Source organism: Notamacropus eugenii, chromosome 4, assembly GCF_028372415.1.
Source record: "Notamacropus eugenii isolate mMacEug1 chromosome 4, mMacEug1.pri_v2, whole genome shotgun sequence".
In the NCBI taxonomy this organism is placed as follows: Eukaryota; Metazoa; Chordata; class Mammalia; order Diprotodontia; family Macropodidae; genus Notamacropus; species Notamacropus eugenii.
The window spans coordinates 218,109,190-218,121,460 of NC_092875.1; the positions used below are offsets into that span (position 1 = coordinate 218,109,190).

At 31.8% G+C, this 12,271-nt stretch overlaps 1 protein-coding gene across 12 annotated transcripts in view; it reads right to left on the reverse strand.

Annotated features, from left to right (window-relative positions):
- CCDC102B (coiled-coil domain containing 102B) overlaps window positions 1-12,271 on the reverse strand; it is an 845,733-nt gene that overhangs the window by 176,301 nt on the left and 657,161 nt on the right. For 3 of the 12 annotated variants that reach the window (XM_072604136.1, XM_072604129.1, XM_072604134.1), the window contains one exon: window positions 10,202-10,493. The exons of the other annotated variants lie outside the window; for them this stretch is intronic. In XM_072604136.1, coding sequence (XP_072460237.1) covers window positions 10,419-10,493 — 75 coding nt within the window. In that variant the 3' untranslated portion in view covers window positions 10,202-10,418. Of the gene's footprint in view, window positions 1-10,201; window positions 10,494-12,271 lie in introns of those variants that run through there. 12 annotated transcript variants of the gene reach the window in all.

Below are 12,271 nucleotides of genomic sequence, written 5' to 3' on the forward strand. Positions count from 1 at the left end.
CTCTTTTCAACAATCTCTGACATTAGGTAGGACTTAAAACATTTATACCAAAAGAGTTCACTCTTATAATGGAGGACATTTAGTGTAGAGTTGAGAGGTATTGCAGAGACTCCTCTTTGTACCCAATATTGTGCTGTTTGTAACGAATCATGTCATACCACAAAATTTTCTATAATTGATCTGTAATCACTTTCTTTTATGATTACATGATATGTCCTTAAGTGAACCACCTTTAGAGTTTTCCATAAGTAGTATATATCTTGTACAGAAAACAGAAATAGACAAGCAGTTGGACCCAGAATTAATCTGTTGGAGGACAAGATGGTTTGTTTGGGGAAATTGCAAGAGTCTTTTAATGGCCTCAAGCATATTTCTGAAACATATCACAGAAAATAGGGATAAAAATACATGTATTGTAGAACTATTTCAAAATATAATTTGTTATTATAAGTTTAAAAAACTAGGCTATTTTCAGGCAGAATGAGCCTTAAGAATAGAGAATGGGCAATGTTTCTCCTAAATCATATTCCAAGGTTATTAGGATTTATGTGATGATAGGGTCGATAATATCTGATAAAGTAGTAATTGCTAGCCAAACAAATGCAGGTCTACTCATGCTTACATTTAGTATAGATTGTGCTGTTTCTTTTCCTTACTGATAAAATATTCTCTATTTTAATCCTCTTCACCTGCCTCCTGCACAGGGCTATCTATTTAAACTTTATAACCTTTAGTCTGATTGATTTTCTTAGTAGCAGCATAAAGAGTATGCAGAGAGTATTGAGAAATTTCATCTCCCCAAATTTTATCCTTACGTTTGTATGCTCAAGTTAAGCAATGTTTTATTATAACAATTAGTAATAATAATAATAGTGATGATGATGCTGATAACCCTTAAACTGAATAATGACACTGTTGAATAAAGTGGATGGGTTTTCTTGGCTCACCTTTCTATTAAATATATAAAAAATTGTGTGTGTGGTGTGTGTGTGTGTGTGTATGGATGTGTGTGTGTGTTTGTCCTTCATTGCCGAAGAACACCATGTCATCAGAGAAATGATGACATCTCCAGTCATCTTGATGAATATCTGGTCACTGGATCCAGATGCCTCAAGAGGGCAAAGTGAGGCTGATGACCTGCACAGCCCTCCCTCACTCAAAACAAAGTCAAGTGCAAGTCATGTCATCATTTCTTTGATATCATGGTCTTCTTTGGCAACGAAGGATGAACATGCATATAAAAAATTACCTTTCTATTAAATATATAAAAATTTCAAGTAATTATGGTAAAAGGCTATAGTAACTTAAATCTTGTTGTTTTCCTATAGTTATGGAAGGGAAATGATGGGAAGTTAATAAGGAACAATCAACGTTCAGGAATAGAGAAGTGATAAAATATGGAATATTTCTTTTTTCGGTTTTTTTTGAAATGCAAAAAATGTTTATTTACTATTTACACCTGTTGTAGTATATTCTTGTTTGTTGCTTAAAATAATATTTCATTCATTCCTGTTGTCTTTATTTTCTAGACATTCTAATCACCGCATACCACAGGTTGTATCCTCCTTTATAACAAATAAAAGCAATTTTTAAAAAAAAGACCCAAGATGTTGATCACATCTTAAAGTGTACACAATGTTCTGCCAAAGTAGCCCCCCAACTTTTTGCCACAAAAGCAGAAGTTTATCTGTTCTACAAGACTATTACATGAATGAGTGTGTATATATGCATATGCATATATCCACATGTATACATATATGTATATATTGTGTTTAGCACCATGTTTATTATTGTAGTAACTGTGAATATTTTCTATTTAGTTTTTTATATTATACTATGCATTGATTTATCAAAATCTTTTCCTGTCCCTGTGAATTCCTCCAATTTGTTATTTCTTACCTAACAAAGATATCCCATTACCTTCACATGTTAGTGGGGATTTTGTCTTGTCCCCCTGCAAACATGATAAACACCTACAGGACTTTGCTGTCACAGAAAATATTTCTATGAGTATTTACTATTAGACTTTGTTTCTGTCTTTCACTTCCTTTAGGTTTGTGAGTCAAAGGTGTGGACAAGTTAAAGCACTTTTCTTGAATAAAGCCAAATGGGTAAGCAGAGCGGAAGGAAGAATTCACAACATCATTTATTGTATATTTTATGCCTCCTTTTTCCATGCTCAATAAATATTCAGAATCCCTATATTGGTAAATTTTATCATTTAGTTTGATATGAGGCAAAATTTCAGAGTTTCATTTGTATTTGTTCCAGGCTTTGGGACATGTTTTCATACAACCATTTATAGTTTACAGTTCTTCTAGGTACCATTTTTAAAATATCCTTTAATATTAAATTAATTCATGTTTTCTCTCTACATATAATATACATATATGCATATACACACATATGCACATGTGTTATAAAACAAAAACATTACATAAAATTTTATATATAATCAATATATTATGTAATTATGTAATATGATATATCATATATTATATTTCTTATACTATAGTAATATAATTATATATCATATTAAAGTAATATATAAGTATATATAATGAGGTTATTCTATTACATATAGGTAGAGCTAGTCTACAATTATCTATATCTTAGCTATGAGATATTTATTAATGATATCTGAAGCAAATATATTTCTCTACAGTTACTCTTGTCACTCAATCTCCATTGATTTTATTGATGTGAAAATCTTGTTTTTAATTTGACGTGATTGAAATAGTCAATGTTAACTCACATGATATTTGTATGCTGTTTAAGAATCTCCTCCCACATTCCCCTATAATTCTGAAAAATATCTCTTCTTATTCCCTTCTAATTTATTTTAGGCTAATGCCTTTTACATTCTGCTATTGTATCTATTTGGAAGTCATTATATTATGTACAATATTGATTTAAATATATTTCTGCCAATTTGGTATGAAAGTTGATCCCTGTCATTGTTTTTAAAAAATCATTAGTAAAACTAACTTAGAGTTTTCTCTTGCTTCTTTGTCTACCTCTGGTTTAGATATCAGGAAAATATGTATTTGATAAAAGAAATATAAAAAGTCACTCTCTTTCTGAGTTAATAGTATAGATATTAGTTACTCTTCTATTATTTGATAAAAATAATTTGAAAATTCATGTGACTCAGGATTCTCCACCCTCTTTTAGTAGGTCATTTATGCCTTATATAAATTTTTTTTTTAAATCTGTAATTAGGTTTAAGAAAACAGCTCTTCTTTCTTTAGTTTGGGGTTTTATACACACATATACCTCCTTGCAATGACTAGTTTTTCTTGCATATTTTACATACATTAGTTTGCAATAAATTTTTGCTGTTTCTTATGAAATTTTTAAACTTGATTTAATGCAGTATTTTCCTTGATCAAATTAGCTAATGATTTATAAACATTTTTAGTCTACCAACTATCAATGCCAGTTTCACTGCACTTATTTCATTTTCAAATTTCATTTATTTTCTATTCTTTTTAATTTTATGCTCATATTGTTGAATTTCTATATTTTAATATTAATTGTAATGTTCATTTGTATGTATTGGCTACTCAATCATTCCTACATGCTATGCCCCTGTCCCCCAATATTATAGGCTTTCATTTAAAATATATCAAAAGCTTAATATCTGTAGTAAAAAAAAAAAATGAAACTGAACTCACAGGAATACAAACATATAATACTTTACGTACATGCTTTCACTGAAACCTCATAGAAAGCTTATGAGATAGGTAGATGAGAAAACTGTGGTAGCATAGAAAAGAAATATAGAAGGCAAGATAAAAATCCATATCTACTTGGAATCAAATCAAATCCTCTAACCTGCTCCTCCCTCAAACTTCTCAGGGAGGGCCAAATCAAACAACTGGAATGTGAGGTTAAAGCCACTTATTTATATCTCTTTTAAGGTCTGGTTTTGTGTTTTTCCTCTTTTCTCTCTCCTCCCATCCTCCTCTCTCTGTATATTTTAATGCCATAGTTCTCATAGATCATAACACACACTGGTTTACCATAATTTATTGCTTTCTTTTTGTTAAGAATGCAAGAAACGTATTTAAGTTGTCTAATTTTTTTTAATCAGGCAATTCCAATTCTTATGTGGTTACCAAATTTTTACCCATATTTTATGAATTCCTTCTTCCTATTCACTACTTCTTTGAGTTGGGTGAATTATTATGTAGGTATGTATTATGTTTTTATATATTTGAAAGTCAGGTCTTGATTAATATGTAATTGCCAAGAAGATTCTTCCATTGTTTTTAATTTCTTTTAATTTTAGAGGTATTGTTAATATAAATTTTGTTTTTTCCATATTCCATCTTATTAATTTTGACAGTTTTGAGACTTAGATAATTTTTTCTCTTCTGAATAATTGAGAAAAATATATTGTTCATTTATTTCCTTTAAAATGAATATTTAGAATGCTGAGTGGGGCACCTATTAAATTGCCTGATTTCTCATATTAGAGTCTTATCTATTTTAATTATGCCTTTTATACTTTCTGCCCCATTCCATGTGTGTTGTTTTACTTTTAGTTATCTACTTCATGTGTTTTACATGTAGTTGATCATTTATGTGGTTTAAAGCTTCAAGTTCATATCACAGAACTATATTCTAAAATGATGTAATGCTTCTCTTCTTTTGACCATGTGATATCTCCTTTATCAATGGAAATTTTGATTTCTTTCTAAAATACACTTGCTATTTATTGTATTTGTTAATATTTTATAAAATAGTTCTCAAATTCATTTAAATATCTTAGCATTATTTTTTCTAGGTGTATTTGTTTTAATTTTATCACTTTTTCTTCTGCCCCTATACATCCAATTAGCTGCCAAGTCTTCAACCTAATTGTATCATATCTGTCATATGAATCCCATTATTCCTCTTCTTACAAATTCTACCCTATGTCAGGCCTTCTCCAGGCATGACAGACTCTTACAAGAGCTTTTGAACAGTTAACAATGTCTGCAGTTTCTTTCTTTTCAAATCCATCCTCCATATCATTGCCAAACTATATCTTAACTCTTTTATTTTTTTTTGAAAACAGGAAGTAAATGAAAAATTACCTCATTTTATAGACCAAGCAAAAAAAAAAAGGGGAGGAGCATTCCCCAACATACAACAGCCCAAGACAGTTAATTCGTCTTTAGTAATTCTTAATATGTAAACAAATGGAAATGTATATTCCCTCAGAAGGGAAAGGCAATCAAAATCCCCCAAATAAGGCTCAAATTCCTTTAACCTATTTTCCCTGATTAACTCTAAAAAAAATACAGTCACACCTTAAAAAAAGTAGAAGAAGTTTGGGGGTTATGTTTCACATAACTAAGGATGGAACAAAAGTGATGACTTGACAAAATAATATGAATTTTAAAAAAGGTTTAAAATGGCCTTACACAAACAAAGCAATGCATTGAGAATAACAGCCAGTGTAGACTGGGAATAAATCTCTCTGAAAAAATGATGAAATCTTATATCTATAGAAGATTAACCGAAAACTATAAGACCAAGACGCAGTTCCACTATATGTGATAATATTCTAGGGATGAATTATTTTTAAAAGGCAAACTATCCATGATAAGTATTTTTTTTGAAATTACCAATAAATATTTGTAGAAATATTAATTATAAGAACTCTTAGATATTGCCTTGTATTTGTGTAATAGTAATGTAAAGTTAATGGTTGAGGGGAGAAAGAGTTACAGATCTTCCCCTCCCATTTACTGGGGATATAATATGTGATTCAAATATTAAAAAGTATTGCTGTGTACAGGAAAAATTAAGTTTATTATGCATGGTCCTGACATGCAAAAGAAAATGTTTAAAATTACAGACAGAAAATGTTATTCAATGTAAGGAAACGTTACTTAAAAACTGATGCCCTGATATGGAATAGTTTACTTTGGTGAAGGTAGTGAATTCTTTAAACAGTAATTGCATAATCACATGTCAGGAGTACTATAGGATGAATTCATGCTTTCTGTATACATTTTGTAATACTTCATCTCTAGGGTAACTTTAAATGCTACAAATTTAGGGTTACTTTCTTTTATTTTTATTCTAACTTGTCTATGGTAATTGTTAACTTTATATACTCTTTTCTCAGAAATGTTATGAGAGGCAGAAAGAGCTAAAACCTAACCTAATTGTTCTTTTTTTTTCATTTTACCATTACTATGAGTTATCAAACATTTCATTGAGTTGAGGCCCCTTTATCACCTGTCTATCAAATTACTGAGGAAACCTAACATGTTAAGATCATTCAAAAATAATTCTATTGAACTTATACTAGTTTAAAGTGGTTTTCCATGTAAGAAATTCTAAGCAGAAATTGATTCCAAACCCCACAAGGGGATATGTCCATTTCCTTTTGAACCTAATGAAGGAAACACAAATCAGACTATCAAACCTCACTTCCTCACCCTTATCTGATTTTTATGCAAAGAGTATCTGTGTTTAAGTGTCTATACAATTTCCATTTTTCCCTATAGCTTGTCCTTTCTACAATTATTTGTGAATTGCAAGTTAGACCTCTGAAGTCAAACAATGCATTCAGATTAGGAGTCTCTTGCTTTGAAAATGATAAATGCTAGTAGATTTAAAGAAAAAAAAGGATGATTGTCAGTCAGATAAAGATATGACAAATAATGAATGGTGTAGTTGTAATTCCATCATTAAATAATGATCTTCAGATGTAATTATTTTAGTCATTAGCTTTCATTTTTATAATCCTTCATATATTTTATTGGGAAGAATACATTTATTTGATGTCTAATATTTCCTATGCATTAGTAGAAAATAATGTATTTACATTATATCATTCTTTTTATTTGTGCTCCAATTGATCTTTTGTAAGATGATACTATGTGTTTAATATATGATACTATGATAAGTGGTGGATGTACAAAGAAAATCAACAATTATTTCCCTCAAGGAAGTTGAATTTTAACAGAAGAGGCAAAATATGCATAAATAGATATGTATATGACATAGGATAGATATAGTGCAACCTTAGTAGAAGATGGCAGCAGCAGCTGAGATGGGGTGAGGGACCAGAATGGATCTCCTCAGATAAAGTAGCATTTGAGAAGTACAATGAAAGAATGATTCTAAGAAATGGACATGAGGAAGGCATACATTCCACAAAGGGAGATAATCAATTGAAAGGCATGAAGATTGTATATGTAACATAATATGGGGTGGCGAGAATTAGCATAGCATAAATGAACTATTGAATATGTAAATGAAGAATTTGAATGCAAAAGACTGAAAAGACTAAAATGGCCCAGGTTGAGAAGGGCTTTAAAATGCAAACAAAAGGAGTGTATGATCATGGGGTTACTAGTGAGACACAAGAGATTACTGAATACTGTTGGGGACATTGAATTTTAGAAAAAAACATTTTGGTAGATATGTAAATAATTGATTTTTCAGAGACAGAGAGATGGTGCAGAGAAATGAATTATGAAGCTACTGCAATAGTTCAGACAAGAAGTGGTAAGGGATTGAGATAGTATAATGACTCTATAAGCATAAAGAAAGGGACAGATGCAAGACATGTTGGGAATACTGAATGAAAAGATCTGGCAACTAATTGCATATATATGGTAAGTGTTGTTGGGGAGCTAAGAATAACCTGGAGGCTATGACCTTAGGTCGTTAGAAGGTTGCTGGTTTTCTCAAAGGTGATAGGGAAGTGCGGAAAACATATGTGTTTGAGGGAAAAGATGATAAACTTACAAGCTGTGTGTGTGTGTGTGTGTGTGTGTGTGTGTGTGTGTGTGTGTGTGACTAGTGGCACTATACTGGTTAGTCAGTCAATCAACAAGAATTTATCAAATGTTGACTGTGTCTTAAATATTAGGCTAAGCACAAGAGATAAAAAGAAATGTAAAAATAAGCAAACAAAAATAGTTCCCTGCCCTCAAGAAACATATATGTGCATGCTAAGGGCAATGGCAATTTGTAAATAAAAAGATATTTGCAAGGCAGATGAAGACAAAATGAAAGAAAAAGGCATTAGCAGCTGGAGGACAGAGAAAAGACTCCTAGAGAAAGGAAACCAGGAAACCCAAGAAGAGTTGAAGGGCAGGACGTTAAGGGATTGGGGGATAATCTGTGCAAAGGCATTAACAGCAGGAAATGGAGTGCCATGATTGATGAACTGCAAGTTCTCAAGGTAGTTGAATCATATGGTTTGTAGAGGGGAGTAGTCAGATAAATAGTGGAGAACAGTTTCATGAAAGCTTAATCGATTATTCAGAAAGAGATGATTAATGGTGTCAATACATTGGAAAAGTCAAAAAGAATAAGGGTTGAGAAAAAGTCATCAGATTTGTCAGTTAAGAAATCATTTGATAGGTTTAGAGAGGCCAGTTTTAGTTGAATGATGACCTCAGAATTGAGATTACAGAAGCTGCAGAAGAGAGTAAAACAGATAAATATTAACTTAATGTAAAAGGAGCAACAAGATACTGAGACTAAATAATCAATTGAGTCGGGGTAAAAGAATCTGAGTTGTTAAATGAAGTATTACTTTGATACAGAAAAGCCTAAGAAAAGATGGTGAGAATATGAAGATTATCATAAGAGGGAGGGAGGGAAGGAGGGAGAGATTGGGGGAGAGAGAGAGAGAGAGAGAGAGAGAGAGAGAGAGAGAGAGAGAGAGAGAGAGAGAGAGAGAGAGAGAGAGATAAGAAGTGAGAATCAATAGAGACACAGTTGAGAAGTTCTGATGGGATATACAATTATGTTTTGGGAGGAGGAGATGGTTTAATCTAGTGAGATACACAAAGGGAAGAAAGCAATACATAAAAATGGATTCTGAAGATTAAAGATAAAGAGAAGAAGATAGGTAAAATGCAGAGGTGTCATACTAGCATCGTGGGTTCATGGCACCTCAAATTGAAGTGTGGCCTTAATCAAATTAAAATGTAATGAAGTATTTAACAAAATAAAAATGTAATACAACACAGTGGTTTGGGTTTTACTAAGTCAATATGTGACTTACAAGGATCCATTTGAGATGGGAGGATATGGGATTAGGAATAAATATGAAGGAAATGGAATTGGCAAAGAGAAAGAATACCCCTTTATTGGAAAGTGGAGTGAAAGGGAAGATGGTGAACTTTCATGTTGGGAAAGGGTAGAGGAGAGATCTTAAAGTGAATATATTCAATATTTTTAACAAAGCATATGACAAGATTTGTAAAGTTTAAGGTACTCAATTGAGAGAATAGCCAGAAGTGGCTTGACAAAAGAAGAAAAAGGTGGGCATGAATAGGACAGAGAAATGATTAGAAAAGAGTAGATAAATTACTTTGCTATTGTGAGAGCCTAGTTGAGATTAGGAAATAAATCTGAATTGAACTCTTGTCATCCAATTTGCTTATTTAATTTGCAAATCCCTAAAAGTCAAAAGATCTGTTTTACAAAGTGTATCAGTAGCTTTTTCAAATCTATGAGAGTCAATATTTTGGAAGTAGCTGTTGTTCCTTTTTTTTTCTGAACCTTATCAATTCATGTAAGAAGATAAAAATTAATGGAAGTTTTATATTTAAAGTTTTATGAAGAAACCAAGGACTACTGATTAGACTATGATTTTTTTAAAAAAGTGCACCTTGTCACTTATACTTCCTGATTATGTCTATATTAATATTCTATTTTATATATTATATGAATATATGTATATATCACATTTTATTCACATATGTTTACAGCACAAACCAGTGCTGATCAAAGAAAATATTGTAGCAGAAGGGAAAGCTGAGTGAAAGTTATTACCCTCAGTGAGTAATATTTTAACTCCTGCATTCCTGTGTGATTTAACCCCATGGAACAATGCCACCCTGTCTCATAATAGATACCAAATGTCAAAAGAAAATCTATTCAAAATTGTTTCTATTGTCAATTGGTAAATTTTAAAGGGATTAATCATAATTCTAATGTGATCTTCATCATTTTCATCCAGTTCTTACATATCTGGGTCCTTCATGATGAGTGAGTATAGTCAGGTAGTTAATCAAATTTTACTGCCTGGTGTTCAAAGCATACTAGAATCTATAATTCATATATGCGTTAAGGAGGAATTTTGATCAGGAAACCACCCTTACAGCAGTTTTGAACATTATATTTAAATAATCCCAAATGAAAGTTGATAGTTACATGAAATAATATCCACACGTTTGAAAATTTTGTATTCTTCTTTAATCTTTGGGTGAAAATGAACAATCTATTTTCAGTGTTATTCTTTTCCCTTATGACTAAAAGCAAGAGACAAAGATGAAAAGTTCAGGGAGTCAGAATACATATAATCATCAGAGACTACAAACAAAATCTAAGACAGTTATCATGATGTTGGTAAGTCTTTAGTTCATATGTTGATTGCTTGGCATTTGATATTATAGCACTCTGTTTCTCCAGGGTTCCAGTTCAAGCTGATGAATGGATGGTAGTAATGAGCAACATGAGGTTTGCTGAAAGAGTGTAAGAGACAAGAAGCAGAAAGATCATTACTTTAAATGATCTAGAAAATACTCAAATTGTAATTAATTTAAAACTCTCTTTTCTTCATTCAGTTGTTTATTTTCTGTTAGGATGATTATTGATTCTGAAGCCCAAGATGTTTCTTATTATAAAAGAATGGTCATGACAGCCAAAGTGCAGCAATGGTATTTCTACCCTTTCTCTAGTAAACAAACTGCATAATTTTTAGAGGTTGTCCATCCATTCTCAGAAAGTGAAGTACAAAAACTTTTGAGGAAATATTTCTGAATTTTATTTTCCAAACTTCCTTATTATAGCTATTATAGTACCTTCTTTCAAAGTATGGTAAATTTCAGTTTCAATAATTATCTTATGTTTCAGTGTTATTAGCCAGAAACATTTCATGGATTTCATTTATCCTTTGACATATCTAATTTTGTAACCTGTAGATTCTCCTAGGTGTAAGAGGTATGAAAAATTCTCCTCTCTTTTGTAGTTTCAACTTCAAATAGAAGAAACTGAAGAAAAGGGAAAATAACTTTCTGGTGGGAAAATGTGGGGGACTTTTCCATTGCTCTTTCAGAAAGTAGTACAAGGAAATCCACTGGTTTCACTTTAAAGGGTCCTCACAGCCATTTACATTCAGCCACCAATTCAGTCCGTGGTATATTTAATTAAAAGACCTCAAACACATGAAGGAAAGTGATAGGTCATAGGTAGAGTGTTAATGTATTCAGTCTGCATCTATGGAGAGGAACTATAACACTTTCAGCATAAACCTCTGAAGTACAAAACCTAAAGTACAAAACATAAACCTCCAAGTACAAAATTTACTGTGCTTAGAAATAAAGGCTCTCCTTAATCTGGTTTTAAATTACCTTACCAAATTTGTACTACATAATTCCTTTATTTAGGCAGCATGTAGTAATGGGTAGAAAGCTGGATTTAGAACCAGAAAGACTTGAGTTAAAGTCCCATTTTTGACACACTGGCTCTATGACTGGGCAAGTTATTTAGCTTCTAAGTTTTCTATTCTCTATCGAAGGCTATAAATTGCAAATAAGATTCATTGGCAGAGGAAGTTTCTACAAATGAGATTTCCCTATGCTGATTCCCTATTGAGTCACAGGTCTGGTCACCATCCAAGTCTTTATTCTCTAACTCTAAATACATTTATTTAGCTAGTCTATTTACTGCAGCCTGAGTAAGTATAAGGACCTGAATGTCTTTGTCTCTACACTATCCGCTTATCTATTCATACTCATTCTTTAAGACTAGTCTAAGTCCTGCTACCTGCATTCACAGGAATCACTCTCCCCTTTGAATCATAATAATATTTCTTATCTCCACAAATCAAGAATCCTCATAAGTCAGGACTGACGAAAGGCATACTGAATTCCATATGGGAGGGCTTATCAATAACATACTCTATAGTTCATGATTCTATATAAAATAACCCTAAAAATGATTAAGTTCATCTTTTCTATTTCTCCTTTAATTTTATTTAGTTATTTTAGCAGCACCAAGCTAACTCAGTTTGGAAGGGAGAAAAAAGTTTGTCACAAACAACAAAAAGTACCCCCCAAAATGTCTCATACTCAAGTCCATAGACAACCAATAAAACTTTCCCCTTCAGTAAACTGCATTTACCTTATAAGTCAACAAGCCAACATAATGACTCAGGACTTGTATTACTGCCTTAGATTTATTTCTCCTCTGTGATGATAAATAGACAAAGAATTCAGAGTTTCAGAGATACAACCCTTGG